Raw genomic sequence first — 17,550 nt, 5'->3', positions numbered from 1 at the left:
TTTTTTTGTCTTCATAAATATGGTAATCCTGGTAGGGTCTATTGTTAACATGTTCCTCTCCAGCAGGAGCTCTGGATATCCTCATTCAGGACGGTGAGGCAGTCTGGTGTTGTAGGATAACGTCCTGACAAGTTGTAGCTCACTGAAAATCCTACAACCTCGGCTCCCTGGTATCAGTGAAAAGCACCGACCCAGGTGGAGGGTTTTCTCAGATTGCAATTTAGTTACTGGACAGTTAAGGGACGAGTAAAGACTTCTGCGGGTTTGATGCTTCTTTGTAAGTCTGAACTCTCTCGATCTCTGCTCCTATCAGTTCCAGCTGTCTTAATCACCTGCACCGATCAATATCCACCCAGTGTTTGCACTCATTCTTGCTTCCCTCCTACGCTACCAGTTCTGTCCTCCTTTTGAGTTCTGCAGTTCTATGAAGTTAATCAAATCTCTGATGTAAAGCTGAAACTGTGCTCCGTACTTTAGAAAAAAAAAGAACAACAAAAATTTACCAACACCTTATACAGAGCTTCTACTGTCCCCTTCCTTCACAATGTCCTTTTTTTTCTCCTTTCCCTTATCTCACCCTTGCTGACCTCTCTTTTCTATCAATTCACTTATGTTAAGCTATTTTTTTCTTTTTTTTTTTTAATATAGTGCCTAGCGGATAGCCACTAGGATGATCTCGGGGCTCAAGGGTCTCTCATACGAAGAGAGACTGAACAAATTGCAGCTCTACATTCTCGAAGAACATAGGGAGAGGGGGGACATGATTGAGACATTTAAATTCATCACAGGACGTGTCGAGGTGGAAGATGACATTTTCTTTCTCAAAGGACCCTCGGCCACAAGAGGGCATCCGCTCAAACTCAGAGGCGGGAAATTTAATGGTGACAACAGGAAGTATTTCTTCACGGAAAGAGTGGTAGATCACTGGAACAAGCTTCCAGTGCAGGTGGTCGAGGCCACCAGCGTGCCCGACTTTAAGAATAAATGGGACACCTACGTAGGATCCCTACGAAGGTCGAGTTAAGAAATTAGGTCATTAGCACACAGACTTAATGGGGTGGGTCAGTAGAGTGGGCAGACTTGATGGGCTATAGCCCTTTTCTGCCGTCATCTTTCTATGTTTCTATGTTCCTAAAGGGAGAGGAAGCCCTAGTCACTGCACAATAGTGACTCCTGGTGGTTACATTAAGGACCCATGATTGCAGGGTTCAAGGAGCAGCCGTGAAGTATGGTCCCTGATGAAGGATTTTTACTGCACTGGGATTATTGAGAGTAGATATCTAATACAGGCTTACGACACCAGATATCAGCTCCGTATCCAAATGAACTAAGGCAAAAAAAAGAAAGAGAGATACCTCCCTCCCTCATCTTCAAAATGCCCCAGCATCTCACCTTCTGTAGAAACACCATCTGCCAGTCCACTCCACAGAAGAACGGATCCTCTTTCACCTCCAAAGCTCTGCAGCCAATATGAGAAAGAGTGTTAACTCCATTCAGTCCTAGCAGAAACCACATATCTTCTTATGGTTTCTTGTGCATCTTGTGACTAGGTCAGAAATACTCGTGACTTAACACACTAACGTCTATCTTCAAAAAACTATAATTGTTCATTATACTAACTGCATTGTTATAATGGATATATCTGATTATTGTTCATACATGCAAACTTTCGTGAATCATATTTGTTTTCTAATGCTTATACCTGATAAAATTAATAAACAGATTGAACTGAAAAAAAAGAAATACTCGTGACTAATTTTCAGAATGTCTGTAGTACTTGCAAGCAGGACTTTTTATCAGGGTGCTTGTAAACCTTTTTTTTTTTTTTAATTGAGAAACTCCAGTGTTCTCCATATTGTACAGGTATGAATTTCCCCACCAGGAAATACATAGAGTTAAAAACAAACTCCCCAGGTGCAATTTGCCAGCGTGGCTTCAGGCTCTGGTTCAGCTCCTTTTTCTCCAATGTGTGCACAGTGTCCCATACTGGGAAGCAGAGGGTGCAAGACATTTTCTGACCTGTTTACCTGTGGAAAATCCTTTAGAACACTGCCCCCAACATGACCCAGAGACAATAAGGTGCCACCAGCCTCTCTGCCATTCATGTTAGTAAAGTTTATTAAAATGGAACTTGAGAAAGAACGCAGAAATACAGAGCAGAAAGGAAAGAGGGAGGAGGCAGAGGATGAATAGATCAGGAGGAGGAAAAATAAGAGGCAGATTGAAAGAAAGGAAAATTGTTTACCTACCAAAACAAAATCCCTCACACTGGTGTGGGGGGGGGGGAGAGTTTTCAATATGAGCTATCATTAAAACAGTTTATTTTACCACAACTTTTGCTATTTTACTACAGGGTCTCATTTTACTTATTTATTCGATTTTCTATACCGTTCTCCCAGAGGAGCTCAGAAAGGTTTATATGAATTTATTCAGGTTACTGAAGCATTTTTTCCTGTCTGTCCCGGTGGGTTCAAAATCTATCTAAATGTACCTGGGGCAATGGGGAGATTAAGTGACTTGCCCAGGGTCACAAGGAGCAGTGTGGGTTTGAACCCACAATCCCAGGGTGCTGAGGCTGTAGCTTTAACCACTACGCCACGCTCTCCCTGTGCTAAAGTGGCACAATCTGTCTTAATGGCAATTCACATTGGTCATTCCCACCCAGCCAAATGATTTTGCTTTTTATTTTTTTGGACCACCAGTTTTCTCCCGCTGTTTTGGCTTCCAGTTCAATTAAAACCAATGCCAGCATAAGACATCATGAGCCCTCACATTCACAGTTTCTCAGGATTTTTTATCCCCTATTATGCCCATCCCTCATTGCAACGATGGTCTTTGGCCAAAGCCTCACAGGCAGTAATATGGACCCCGGGTTTGGCTGCTAAGTGTTGCAAAGACTGGATTCCTTCCCCAGGGCTGCACACTGCCTCCGCTCCGTCCACAGCTCACATGGGATACAGAGGTCCTGAGCCAGAATTGAATCCAGATGCCTTTATACTGGAGCAAGGAGTCTCCAGCTGGCTCACAAATTTCTACATTAACCAGAAATATCAAATTCTGTCAAGTCCAGTAAATAACATGTTTATAGAATCTCTCTCTAAGCTGTAGGTGGCTTATGGGGCTGCAGCAGGAGTGACCATTTCATCTGCAGGCCTAAATTGGCGAGGTTACCAATCAAGACAATGAAAGGTTAAAGTTGTTTGCCCAAGGTCACAAGCTGCTGCCACGGGATTTGAACTTGGGTCCTCCAGTTCCCAGCCTGCTGCTTTAACCATTAGACCACTCCTCCCTTACTTATAGAACACTGCACATTTTTATACTGTAATTATGGAGGGAATGAGAGAGAAAATAATAATAATAATAACTTTATTTTGTATACCGCCATACCCAGGGAGTTCTAGGCGGTTCACATCAATTAATCAAGGTTACAAACAATGAAGTCATTTGAAGTTAACAGGAATATACAAGAATGTACAATAGGAAGGTCATATACGGGAATGCAGGAATATATAGTAAGAAGGTCAATATACAGGAAAAAGGGAAGGAAAGGAGACAGATGTCAAAGCCCAAGCTTGTTCAAATCCAAATTCAAGATGATTTACGATCAAGTACAATATATAGTTCCCAGCTAAGATGACTCATAATCTAAGACCCTCATTTAAATAACTCATGTTGGAAAATAAGAGCCTCAACTTGTATTTGAGGCTGTGGAGGGTTAAGGAGCATCAATGGGAGATTTAGAATTTGAACCCTCGCTCCTTTGGTTTGTAGTTCACTGCCTTAACCACCAGGGGACTCTTACTCTCCATTTCAAGTCATTCAGACAGGAGCCTCTTCTCCTCTTCCAAAGACAGATGTGACTAGGCGCCCAAACACACAACTATACAAAAGCCCCCCACCCTCATAAAACAGGCACTCAGAAAGAGACAGACAGGCAAAACCTACCCTCTTCCCAGGCAGCCAAGGCGGCGGTTGACATCTCTTTGTAGAAGTCCCTCTAGGAGAGAGCGCAGCTCTGCAGAGAAGGCATCTGGAAGTTCCACAGACTGCAAGTACAGAAAGGAGGGATGATATGAGAGCTCGACACTGCTGATACATGCAATACCACTGAGCCTGTTTCCTTTGCTTCCTATAAAGGAGTAGCGAGACAGAAGATACGAGGTTGCACCTCACTTGACTAGAGTGGGCCCTGGCTAGCTCTTCCCTGATCACATTCACATTCTCCCACTGCAGCCTAGAATTTAGAACAGAAAATAAAAACATAAGGTCTAATATTCAACAGGGGGTAGGCATAAATTCGATTCCCTGTTGCCAGCATTCAACCTGGATATTCAATGCTGGGCCATTTCTTGCTACCAGCATTGAATATTCAGTTTCACTTTTGACTGCAATACAATACAACAGGGGTGCCCGAAAGGTCGATCACGAAGGCAACGTGAATTGATCGCAGAGCCCATCCCGGGCTCCGTGATAGAACGCAAAGGCAGCGCGAGTCTACCTGCTTACCAACGCTGTAAACAGGATGCAGAAGCTGACTGGCCCGGAATTGACATGGGGGGGAGGAAGGCTGGTTGGCCCAGCGCTTCTGTGTCCTATTTACGGCATCAGGAAGCAGAAGAGCTCAAACTCGGTGGTGGCAGCTTGGGGGAGGGCAGGGAGAAAGAAAGACAAAAAAAGAAAGGGGGCAAGCAGGGAGACAGAAAGAAAGGAGGGCAGGGAGAAAGAAAGAGACAAACAGAAAGAAGGGGGGCAGGGAGAGAGGGGAATGAAGTCTGGAGGAAAGCAAGCATAGAGGAGACTGAAAGAAGGGAAGAAATATTGGATGCATAGAAGAAGAAGAAGAAAGTGCAACCAGAGACTCATGAAATCACCAGATGACAAAGGTAGGAAAAATGATTTTATTTTCATTTTAGTGATCAAAATGTGTCTGTTTTGAGAATTTATATCTGCTGTCTATATTTTGTACTATGGCCCCCTTTTACTAAACCGCAATAGCGGTTTTTAGCGCAGGGAGCCTATGAGCGTCGAGAGCAGCGCGGGGCATTCAATGCACCTCTCTGAGTTAAATTAGTAAAAAGGGAGGGGGTATATTTGTCTATTTTTGTATAGTTGTTACTGAGGTAGACATTGCATAAATTCATCTGCCTTGATCTCTTTGAAAAAAACCCGGAATATAAATGATAATTAACATTTTCTCTGCGTACAGAGTGCTTTGTGATTTTTAAAATTTTATTGTTGGTAGATAATTTTGACTTGGTCATTTTAAAAGTAGCTGGCAAGCCCAAAACGTGTGGGCACCCCTGCAATACAATATAAAAACCTGTATTCTGCTATATTGTCAAAAGACATTAGTGCGGATTACAATAAAATAAAAAAAGGAAGCAAACCTCCCCAACTTACATACATAAATTTCAAGAGCAACATAAAACGAACAGTAATAACTTAAAATAGTCTCGACTAGGTATACAAATTTACATCTTAAAAAGGTATGCTCTTAATCTATGGAACCTTGGTTATGAGAAGGATGCCACCAGATAACGCTTAAAGCGAAATTTCCCTCCCTCCCCCTTACTTTTGTGGCACGTTAGTAAAGAAACTTACTAAAGCCGGCGGAGACTGCCTGCCTGTGCGTGTGTGGGCAGAAGCTTCTCCTCTGACGCAACCGGAAGTTGCATCAGAGGAGAAGCTTCCACCTACACACACGCGACTGCAGGCAGGCAGGCTTCACTGGTTTCAATAAGTTTCTTTACTAAAGCGCCGCAAAGGTAAGGGGGAGGGAGGGAGATAGGTAGGGAGGTGACCGCGCGCTTTCCCTCCGTTAACTGTGGGAACAAGGCCATTCACTGCTTCACGGGGCGGTGGATGGCCTTGTCCCCGTGCCTGCAGTGAGCACTTTTCTCTCCCCCCTCCCCACACCGTTTCGGCGGGTTACCCGTGGCTACCTGCCACCATGTCATTCTCTAGTTTGTTGCCCTACAGAGTGCACCGGGATGACAAGTTTATAAAACCAGCATTAGACTATCTCCTGACAACATGGAATCAGGCTGGCAGTGCTCATGTAAAGTTTTATTTTTATAAGCTATACATTGGCAAATTAATACGACTGAAAGGTAAACTGAAGTCCATGCTGTCACTATGACCCTTCTGAGGGACTGGCAAGAGACCTGCTCACCATAGTCAGCGTCATGCGATCAATCTCATGCTTGTCTTTTGTCTTGTGCTGCCGGAATGGACTGTGTCTGAAAGATAAAAAGAACATCAGTGTCTAATAACTGAAGATATTCAGCCAGTTAGAAACCCCCCTAGCATTAAATTCAGATGCAAGACCAGAGAATATGATGAAAACAGTTAGCTTATCAGGGTTTTAAAAAAGTTTTGATAATTTCTCCAATAGAAAAGTCCTTAAGCCATTATCAAGATGGACTTGGGAAAATCCTTTGCTTATTTCAAGAATAAATAGGATAAAATCTATTTCACTCTTCTGGGATTTTGCCAGGTAATTGTGATCTGGATTGGACTGTCAGAAACAGGATACTAGGCTTGATGACTTTTGGTCTATCCCAGCATGGCAGCTCTTATGTTCTTAAGTATCATTAAGAGATTAGTGGGTTGAAGGATTTTGGAAGTTCAATTTAAAGGTAGTGCGAGACTGAGAAGTGTCAAGGACTGAAGAAAAGACAAAATAAAGATACCAAAAAGTGGTTTGCTCTTTAAAGATGGAGGAACGACTTAGAAAATGAGAAAGGAGGAGGGGGCCTGGTATCTAAAAGAGGAGTATCTGAGCCTGTGCAGGGAGGGACAAAAGGACATGGACACTTGGGAGACAAGTGGAAAAAGTAAAACACTTCCAAAATGCTCTTCCGGAGGCTGTTATAGGGGGGAAAACACCCTCCAGGGATTCAAGACAAAGTTAGACAAGTTCCTGCTAAACCAGAATGTACGCAGGTAAGGCTAGTCTCAGTTAGGGCACTGGTCTTTGACCTAAGGGCCGCCGCATGAGCGTACTGCTGGGCACGATGAACCAATGGTCTGATCCAGCAGCGGAAATTCTCATGTTCTAAAACTTTAAAACAAGTATGTAAAAAATATTATTTTGATGTCTATAACATTGTTATTCCTGGCAGAGGCTTGTGGTACTACCCCGTGTAGAAATTGCACAGCATCTCTCTCCTCTACATAACTCTGCACAGGGATCAGGAGACGCCCCTCAACACACATGCTCCCCTCCAGCCCAGCACTGATCACAAATAGAAGAGAAGAGTGTCTACACTGAGCTACATCCTCCTCTGCTGCCCAGTGCTGAATGCAGAAATGAAACCATAGGGACTAAATTATCCTGGATAAGATGTGGATAATGAAACTTTACTTCAAAAACAGGTTAATGAAATTTTGTGGGGATATGGTTAGGATTTTTCCGGATGTATCCAGGACAACTCAATTGAGAAGGAAAGAATTTCTGAAATTGAAGGATAGAGTTTTGGCCCTGGAGGCATCCTTTAACCTGAAATTTCCCTGTAAATGTTTGGTTAAGTTACAAGATATTGAGTATGCCTTTTGGGATCCTATACAACTACAACAATTTTTAGTTGCAAGAGAATAGAAAGGAGATTTGTTTCATCTAGCCGAGAATAAGAGGAGAATTAATTTAAATAATATCCCATTTTAAGGAATGATTCAAGGTTCTCTAGTGAGAACCGAGAATTTTTGCCCTTTATTTTCTTCAATTTATCTGATGAAAAATAGTAACATGTGTTCCCCATTAATGTGGGCTTAAAAGGAATTATGTATGTATGGTTTGATTATGTATTGTTTTATGTGATTTTCCTTTTTTCCTTTGGAATTGTTGGATATTTGTAAAGTATTCAAAATTATAAATAAAAAAAAAAAAATTAAAAAAAATTATCCTGTGCAGATCAAATTCTGTATTCAGCACCAAAGAGGTGAGGAGGATGCGGCATGAACTTCAGCGGTCCTCCTCCTCCTCTGCTTATTATGATCCATGTCAAGATGGGAGGTTTGCATAGACAAAAGGTGGAACAGGGGTGGAAGGAAGGTATGTTAACAGAAAGGGAAACCAGAATGTCTGTGTGCAGAGAATGGCGATGGAGCTAGGGAGTTATGTACAGGTGAAGAGAGTGCTACGAGTGGTGCATGCCACAGAAAAGGGTATGGAGGTTAGTAAGAAAGAAAGCTAAGAGATGTGTAGTGTATATCAGTTCAACACTTACCCTCTCAGGAGCTTGAAGAGCATACAGCCCAAGGAGAACCAGTCAGCACTGCTGTCATATGCTACTCCCTTCTGCAGAACCTCAGGAGCCATATATCCATGAGTTCCCCTAAAATCATCAAGACTCTGTCAAACTCACTTTTATTCAGCAGGAGGCACAGTAGGGAATGATGTAGGAGCTCACATCACCTGCAGTATCAGCCTCTCCCAGCAGGGGGCTGTATAGGAGATGGTGCATTCAATACTCACACGCTAGCATGAGGTTTCTTTTTTGAGAAGTCACAGGCCAACCCCAGGTCCGATATTCTCACATGGCCATACTCATCCAGTAGGATATTTGCTGGCTGCATGAAAGCAAAATAAAGAGCAAAGGATATAAAGATGCACTCCTTTCTACCAAAATGCAGCAGCTCGGATGCAATTTGCTTTTCTGACGATTTTCACTGGCTGCCGAAGAAGGTGGAGCTCCTCAGCAACTCTCTTTCCCTCTTCTCACCTTGAGGTCCCTGTACACCACAAAGCGATTGTGCATATGTTCCAGCCCCAGTATAATCTCCGCTGCGTAGAATCGCATTTCAATCTCCGAGAACACACCATGCTGTGAGAGGTGGTAGTGCAAGTCACCCCCTGCAGGAAAGTAAAAAGAACACGGCTTAGAACTCAGTAACAAAGAGGGAAAGAGCACATTCTAACTCAGACATGGGCAACTCCGCTCCTTGAGGGCCAGAATCCAATGGGGTTTTCAGGATTTCCCCAATGAAATATGCATTGAAAGCAGTGCATGCAAATAGATCTTGTGCATATTCATTGGGGAAATCCTGAACACCCGAAAGGATTCCGGCCCTCGAGGACCGAAGTTGCCCCTGTCTGCTCTAACTAAACCAAAGTTGCAGCCATGACAGCAAGGGTCCCCAAGGGATGTTGGGAGAGGGATCGGAAGTACTTTCTTCATGCAGCCCACACACTGCATTTCAGAGTGCTCTCAAGAACAACCCTTAGTTTATTCACATACAGTCAAATCTCGGTTTACGAGTGCACCGGTTTGCGGAGTGTTTTGCAAGACGAGCAAAACATTTGCAAAATCAGCGCCTCGCAAACCAAGTTTGACTCGATTTATGAGCGCCATCCCCCGCAATCCGGCATCCCCCCCAGCGATCCAGCATCTCCCCTCCCGGCTTGTGTCATTACCCCCCCCCCCCGAGCACCGAAACAAAATCCCTTACCCCGATTGGGCATCGGCACCAGCACCAACGCATAGGACATGCCGGTGCCCGAAGATCCTCCCCTCTTCTGGGCTGGGCGGTGCGTCGGAGATCCTCCCTATTGCCTGTGCTGGGCTGGGCTTTAAGCATTTGCGCATGCTCAAAGCCTTCTGATCTCACTCTCTCCGAGATTCTCAGATTCAGAATCTCGGAGAGAGCGAGACCAGAAGGCCTTGAGCATGCGCAAATGCTCAAGGCCCAATCCAGCCCAGCACAGGCAACAGGAAGGATCTCCGACGCACCGCCCAGCCCAGAAGAGGGAGCATCTTCGGGCACCGGCACTGGCATGTCCTATGCGTTGGTGCCGGTGTCCAATTGGGGAAAGGGATTTTGTTTCGGTGCTCGGGGGGGGGGAGGATGCTGGTTCGCAGAGGGAGATGCCGGATCGCAGGAGGGAGGTATAGAGCAGCATCGGTGGCCTCAGGGGGGGCGGGAATGAAGCAGCGCCGGTAGCCTCGGGGGGGGGGGGGGAGGAGGAGCTGGAACGGATCAAAGCGAGTTTCCCTTACTTCCTATGGGGAAACTCGCTTTGATATACGAGCAATTTGTTTTACGAGCATACTTCTGGAATGAATTATGCTCGTAAACCAAGGTTCCACTGTAATTTGATACACTCCTAGGCTTAGATAAGGTCACAGCAGTGACATAGAAGTCAAAGTCAATCACTGTGTCTGCACTATCCCAAGCATCTTGGGGGAAGGGAAACAGAATCGACACTAATCATAGATGAGATGCTCATTTTCATCTTGAGGGCTGGACAGAGACCATAAAATAGTTTTACATAGGGTTACTAGATGTCCGGATTTCCCTGAACATGTCCTCCTCCGTTTTGAGGACAGGTCCGGGTTTTGAAAAGCTTCCTTGAAATCGCGTTGGACAGGTCAGGGCACTAGAAACCCCTATATCAAACCCTAAAGATTCCTTGAGAGACACGCTGGGATGAATAATGAGAGCTTGTCAGAACGCTTCTCTCTCATACCATTCATGAGGTCCAGGATGAAGCAGAGTTTGTCTGGTGTGTGGAAAGCATACGTCATGCAGACGATGAAGGGGCAGTCCTGCAGCAGAAAGAGATGATGCTAAATGAGACTTTCCGCAACTGAAACTGGATTTTTAAATCAACTAATTAGAACTTAGTTCTCTTAAGTCAAATCTATCACACACTGAAATTAGAACTCTCCATATTTGTACCTTCGATAAATCTATTAAGGAAATCTAGTTGCAAAGAAAACCAAAACTCAGAGCCTCAAAACAGCATGGAAAGCTGCATTTCACCCTACAAAGGAGAAAAGCAGTCTAGAGAATGACACGGGGACAAATTTTCCCCCATCCCCGCAGGAATTCAATTTCCCCATCCTGTCCCCATGAGTTTTGTTGCTGATCCTATCCCTGCCCCATTCCTGTAAGCTCAACCTTAATCGCACAAGCCTTGAACACTTATGATTTTGAAGTGTTTGAGGCTTGTGCAGATGAGGACGGAGCTTAGGCATTGGTGGAATTAGGCTTTATGACATCACAATCTGAGCTCTAGAATGTTGCTACTTAGGATTTTAACGTGTTTGAGGCTTGTGCAGCTGAGGATGGAGCTTAGGCATTGGTGGAATGAGGCATTATGACATCACAATATGAGCTCTAGAATGTTGCTACTTAGGATTTTAAAGTGTTTGAGGCTTGTGCAGATGAGGACGGAGCTTAGGCATTGGTGGAATGAGGCATTATGACATCACAATCTGAGCTCTAGAATGTTGCTACTTATGATGTTAAAGTGTTTGAGGCTTGTGCAGCTGAGGATGGAGCTTAGGCATTGGTGGAATGAGGCATTATGACATCACAATCTGAGCTCTAGAATGTTGCTACTTAGGATTTTAAAGCGTTTGAGGTTTGTGCACATGAGGACGGAGCTTAGGCATTGGTGGAATGAGGCATTATGACATCACAATCTGAGCTCTAGAATGTTGCTACTTATGATTTTAAAGTTTTTGAGGCTTGTGCAGATGAAGACGGAGCTTGCAGGAATGGGGCAGGGACAGGAAAAGAACTCACGGGGACAGGACGGGAAAATGAGTTCCTGTGGGGACAGGGAAAAATTTGTCCCCGAGTCATTCTCTAAAGCAGTCCTCTTCCTGTGCCAGTAAGGTTCTTGCTTGAAAAGGTGATCCATCCGAGTTTCTCTTTGCATTTATTTGGCTAGAAGTATTTCCCGCTTTTCTTATTTTTACATATATGTTAATATTGTTTAACACTTTTTAAAATTTGGGGGTTTTCTTTTATTTCTGGCTATATTTTATTGTAGGATGGAATGGAGTCTAACTAGCTTTTTGTTTGAGATACTAAATTACTAATCTGTGACGTGAATATATGAATCTATGAAAAACATTTTGATCGCATTTTCATTCTGGTCTAAAATTTCCCTGCTGTAGCCCACGTGTGGGTAAAATACAACTTTTCATATTATTTTGAGGCTTCCTAAGAGGATAAAACACATTTTCTGGTGCACAGTGTGCTGGCACTTGGTCCTTTAAAGATTTTGAAGTTGAAGGGATTTAGTATATGTGTTTTTACAGTTTGGTAATACTCCAAGTATGGTGTCTCACATCATGGTTGTTAATTTTTGTGATTTTCCTGCACGTTCTAAAGATTTTGGATTTACTTTTATGTGAATGTTTAAACTCCGCAGTTGGTGTTGGATTCAAACACTGACTGATCACATTGTTTAAATCCATACCTGGATATCGAGATATAGAATGGCTGCTGGAAGTTATCTGGGAACTGTAACTATTCAGCATCGGTATTCGGAAAACTATCCAAAGTTAAGTTAGAACAACTATTTTGCCCAGGCAACACCCGTTAGTGTAAAGCTGATTAGGATTTCCAGCACCATTGTTTTAATTTTCATATAATATTTGCTTTGTAAGGTAAGATGTGACAATTTTTTAAAAAATTAATTTGAGATTCCTTTATTTAGTCTTTCTTGTTGGCATGGGAATCCGTGAAGATACCTGTGGCCCTGGGCGACTCTCTTAACCCTTCGTTGCCTCGGGAACAACCTTAGGGGGCATTTCTACACTTTGGTGCCAAGAAGTAGGTGCTACAGTGGGGTACACTTAGTGCCAATTCTATAACAGGCATGCCTAAATTGTTATTGAATACTAGCACAAACTCCCTTTGGTGTGGTGAAGGTCAAGTGCAATCACTAACACCAGCTCAATGGCTGGTAAGTGGGAATCGCTAGGAGTGCACCCATCAACGTGTGCAACCAACAGCATCCTAAAAGCTGTGAACATTATTGTCGACACATTTATGGTCCACCCATGCTCCACCCACAAATACACCCCCATGCAGTCACACGGAAACTTACAGAATACCCTATTTGACAATAAACGCATGCCCCATCGTCCCACGTGTCCCCAAAGTCACCTGCATTCATACATAACTGGGGAGCACGTTTCGATCCTCTGACACTTACCCCAGTGCTGACAAGGGACAGCATGATGCGCTCATTCAGCGCCAGGGTCTCGCCATTCTTCATCTTGATCCGCTTTTTATCCAGACACTTCATGGCGTACCTGAGAAAAGGGGCAGGCAGCATGTCAATGCACCCCACAGGCTCCCAGGGACACCGATGTCCCATAAAACATGCAGATGTGTCACCTCCTAGATGGAGCACTGTCCCCTGCAGGATGCAAGGGGCTGACCTTGCAGCCTTTACCATGTGGGGCATCCTCTCTCCCTTCTCACCCAAAGGAAAATCAGTTTCACCAGCACAGACCCTGCTCACTCTTGCCATCCCGCTCCGAGCATGCCAAGCAACAACCCTTATCCACACCATCATCATCTCTCGCCTGGACTACTGCAACCTGCTTCTCAAAGGTCTTCCGCTAAACTCTCTCTCGCCCCTTCAATCTGTTCAAAATTCTGCCACTGTCACTATGCTCACGTCACCCCTCTCCTGAATTCACTCCACTGGCTTCCTTATCCGATCCCGCATACAGTTCAAACTCCTCTTATTGACTTACGAGTGCGTTCACTCTGAAATGTCCTGTTTAAATTAGATTGTAAGCTCTTCTGAACAGGGACTGTCTATTGTATGTTAAAATGTACAGCGCCGTGTACGCCTTTCAGCGCCGTAGAATTAATAAATAATAGTAATAGTAGTAGTAGCTTCTCAGCATCTCTCCTCTTTTATCTCACCCTACACTCCACTCCGGGAACTCCGGTCATCGGTTTACATCTCTCTTAACTGCACCCTTCTCCTCTACTGCCAACTCCAGACTCCACCCCTTTTATCTTGGTGTACCAAATGCCTGGAAGAGACTACCCGAGTCAGTACATCAAGCTCCAGCTCTGGCAATGTTCAAATCCAGGCTAAAATCCCACTTTGTCGAGGCTGCTTTTAACTCCGACCCACCTGTACAGTACCCCTATTTTGCCATTCCCTCTGTAACTCCCTACCCCAAATGTCCCATTTGTCTGTCTGATTAGATTGTAAAGCTCTGTCGAGCTGGTGTTGGCCTTTTACATGTACCGCGCTGTGTTCATCTGGCAGCGCTACAGAAAGGTTCATAGACAACCCCGCGAAAGACAAAGGTGCGCGCCGACAACTGAGCGCAAGATGGAGGCGCGCGCCAAAGAAAATTACAGTTTTTAGGTGCTCCGACGGGGGGTTTTGTTGGGGAGCCCCCCAGTTTAATTAATAGAGATCGCGCCAGCGTTATGGGGGTTTGGGGGGTTGTAACCCTCCACATTTTACTGTAAACTTAACTTTTTCCCTAAAACACGGCGCGATCTCTATTAAGTAAAGTGGGGAGGTTTACCCCCCCCCCACAGAGCCCTAAAAACAGTAATTTTCTGCAGCACGCACCTCCACACTGCGCTCAATTGTCTGCGCGCGCCTTTGTCCCGGCGCGCTTTTGACCTGACACCCTACAGAAATGATAAGTCGTAGTAATTCTGTCATGGTTTTGGCCTCTCCCTCTACTAGCCACACTCACGTTTTCTCCGAGCTTCCCTCCCACTATCCCTGGGGCCTTGAGTTTAGTTTCTAGGCAATCTGCCATCTTCCTGCCCCTTCAATGGACTTCCATGGTCACAGGATCCCTTCCGGGTCCAGCAGTAGCTGATTACATAGACTAGTGCCTTTAAGGAGTAGTTCTATAAAGGTCTATGCTGGGAGACAAAGTGCAAATTTTCAGTCAGCAATTACGCATGTAATTGCCATTATAAAACACTAGCGTTAAGTCTGCATTTTACTGCCTACTTTGAGTCAGGAGCACTTATGCCATGTCAAAGGCTGGTGTAAATGGTCTTATATAACTGACATTTTATTACCTTAAATGCTGGGCACTCCCCGAATCTCCCACGTCTACGCGGTCCTAGCAGTTGCACGCTAAATGAATTACACACTAAGGTTACAGAATTATGACTAAGAGCAGTTACACACAACTGCACATTTATTCATTTTTAGTATTTATACATTTCTTATAGGATAAGTACATTCAGGTATTTTTCCCTATCTGTCCTGGTGGGCTCACACTCTATCTAATGTACCTGGGGCATTGGAGGATTAAGTGACTTGCCCAGGGTCACAAGGAGCGGCATGGGATTTGAGCCCACAACCTCCGGGTGCTGAGGCTGTGGCTCTAACCACTGCACCACTCTAGAAATCAAAATGTAGCAAAAATGATCCAAGTGAAGGACAATCCAGCCATTGTGACATCACTGATGAGGCTGGCTGTTAGGCATTGGTGGAATGAGGCATTATGACATCACAGTACCTGCTCTGGTTCTCAGAGGCTGTAACTTTTCACACTATTTATTTATTCAATTTTCTAAACTATTCTCCCAGGTGAGTTCAGAATGGTTTACATGAATTTATTCAGGTACTCAAGCATTTTTCCCTGTCTGTCCCAGCGGGCTCACAATCTATCTAATGTACCTGGGACAATGGGGGGATTAAGTGACTTGCCCAGGGTCACAAGGAGCGGCATGGGATTTGAGCCCACAACCTCAGGGTGCTGAGGCTGTGGCTCTAACCACTGCACCACTCTAGAAATCAAAATGTAGCAAAAATTATCCAAGTGAAGGACAATCCAGCCATTGTGACATCACTGATGAGGCTGGCTGTTAGGCATTGGTGGAATGAGGCATTATGACATCACAGTACCTGCTCTGGTTCTCAGAGGCTGTAACTTTTCACACTATTTATTTATTCAATTTTCTATACTATTCTCCCAGGGGAGCTCAGAACGGTTTACATGAATTTATTCAGGTACTCAAGCATTTTTCCCTGTCTGTCTAATGTACCTAGGACAATAGGGGGATTAAGTGACTTGCCCAGGGTCACAAGGAGCAGCGTGGGTTTAAACCCACAACCTCAGGGTGCTGAGGCTGTAGCTCTAACCACAGCACCACACACATTAGTACCAATTAGCACTATGTAACTCCAGCTATAGTCAATCACTTGTCGTTAACACACGTGCAATGGCTATTTTATAATCTATGCACGCAAAGTGCAAAAAAACCTGCGCACACGACTAGAGTTAGGTTACTGATTAAAAAGGTGTCACCTCAAACAGACTGAGGATGAGCAGTGAGGTTTTCGAAAATACTTCGGTGTTCCCTCCCGCCCCTGAGTTGGGAGAGTGCCTGCACTACTACTTTCCAGGAGAGGAGGTAAACATAGGTTTAACGAGGCGACACGTTACATTTTGCCTGTGTCCGCTTTACGGCAGCCGTACACCTCTCCGAATCCACCACGGCCGATGATGCGATGCACACTGAAGTCATTCATGGTCAACTGCCACATTCCCATGAAAGGAGAAAGACCAAAAAACAAAAAAGAAAAAAACAAAAAACAAAACATGACCGTTGTTATTTTATTTGCTTTATTTATCTGTTCCCTTGAGGCAATTAACAAGATCATCATTTCCCCCATCATAATTTACATTAAAATCAAACCATCCGCTAGCAATTAAACAGACTCTCCCCAAACCCATCTGCCAATTAACCAAATCCAACCTTGGACCCTTCTCAAGCATCATTATTAATTCTAGGCTTTTCCGGCTGATGGAATGGTAAATAATCAGAATGTAACTTTATTTCACGCATACTGTAATAGCAAAAAAAAACCCCAAAGAGCCTCCCTTAATGAAGAATTGATTATGTTAAACACCTGCTTTCCCATCTCAATCCTCCACCCTCTTACAACCTACGGAGGCCACAGATCCTCCCCACTAAGAAATGAAAAGCCGCTATCCTCCCCCCCCTTCACTTTCCACCTACTGCCCCCCCCACACACACTTCTCAGGGGCCTATATAAAACCTCATTCTGCTCACTACTAATTGATTTCATCAGGACTGCTGCCAATGTGATGAGCCTGAGAACTGCATGTCCAATCAGAAGCTGGTTTTTATAGTAGTGCATCAATCTGACCCCCCCTACTACCAGTCAGTCCGATATGGTGTTGCCCAGAATTAACTAGAGCTCTCTGGGAAAAGGGATGTCCTCGTTTTACAGCAGACATCCCAGTGCACTGTGGGATTTGTAGTCCCTGCTTCTTACGTTTGCAATCAGCACAACAGGTTAACAGATTGATGCAGGAAAAAGGTTTTGCAACCTCAAAATAGTCTAGGGCAGGGGTGTCAAAGTCCATCTTCGAGGGCCGCAATCCAGTCGGGGTTTTCAGGATTTCCCCAATGAATATGCATGAGATCTATTAGCATGCACTGCTTTCATTGTATGCTAATAGATCTCATGCATATTCATTGGGGAAAATCCTGAAAACCCAACTGGATTGCAGCCCTCGAGGAGGGACTTTGACACCACTGGTCTAGGGAATAGAAACATCGAAACACGATGGCAGATAAAGGCCAAATGGCCCATCTAGTCGGCCCATCCGCAGTAACTATTATCGCTTCCTTTCTCTAAGAGAGTATATCTAATAGCAGTGTGCCTCTTTAGAGTTCTGTAGATACTGCCTAGAGAATGAGGCATAAGAAGCTCAGCATGTGTTCTTGCAGCATTTAATGTCAGACAGTTAACATTTGGGATGAACACGCAGG

At 44.4% G+C, this 17,550-nt stretch overlaps 1 protein-coding gene across 2 annotated transcripts in view; it reads right to left on the bottom strand.

The window, feature by feature from the left end:
• The window catches only part of GRK2 (G protein-coupled receptor kinase 2), an 86,544-nt gene that overhangs the window by 19,589 nt on the left and 49,405 nt on the right, over positions 1 to 17,550 (bottom strand). For both annotated transcript variants that reach the window (XM_033920070.1, XM_033920069.1), the window contains 9 exons: positions 16,194 to 16,285; positions 12,956 to 13,055; positions 10,469 to 10,547; positions 8,724 to 8,854; positions 8,477 to 8,571; positions 8,229 to 8,336; positions 6,173 to 6,239; positions 3,946 to 4,046; positions 1,393 to 1,459 (listed from right to left, as the gene is read on the bottom strand). In XM_033920070.1, coding sequence (XP_033775961.1) covers positions 1,393 to 1,459; positions 3,946 to 4,046; positions 6,173 to 6,239; positions 8,229 to 8,336; positions 8,477 to 8,571; positions 8,724 to 8,854; positions 10,469 to 10,547; positions 12,956 to 13,055; positions 16,194 to 16,285 — 840 coding nt within the window. The remainder of the gene's footprint in view (positions 1 to 1,392; positions 1,460 to 3,945; positions 4,047 to 6,172; positions 6,240 to 8,228; positions 8,337 to 8,476; positions 8,572 to 8,723; positions 8,855 to 10,468; positions 10,548 to 12,955; positions 13,056 to 16,193; positions 16,286 to 17,550) is intronic.

This window comes from Geotrypetes seraphini, chromosome 14 (genome assembly GCF_902459505.1).
Source record: "Geotrypetes seraphini chromosome 14, aGeoSer1.1, whole genome shotgun sequence".
NCBI classification, from domain to species: Eukaryota; Metazoa; Chordata; class Amphibia; order Gymnophiona; family Dermophiidae; genus Geotrypetes; species Geotrypetes seraphini.
The sequence above is the reverse complement of the archived record's forward strand: the minus strand, read 5'-3'. Positions and strand labels throughout refer to the sequence as shown.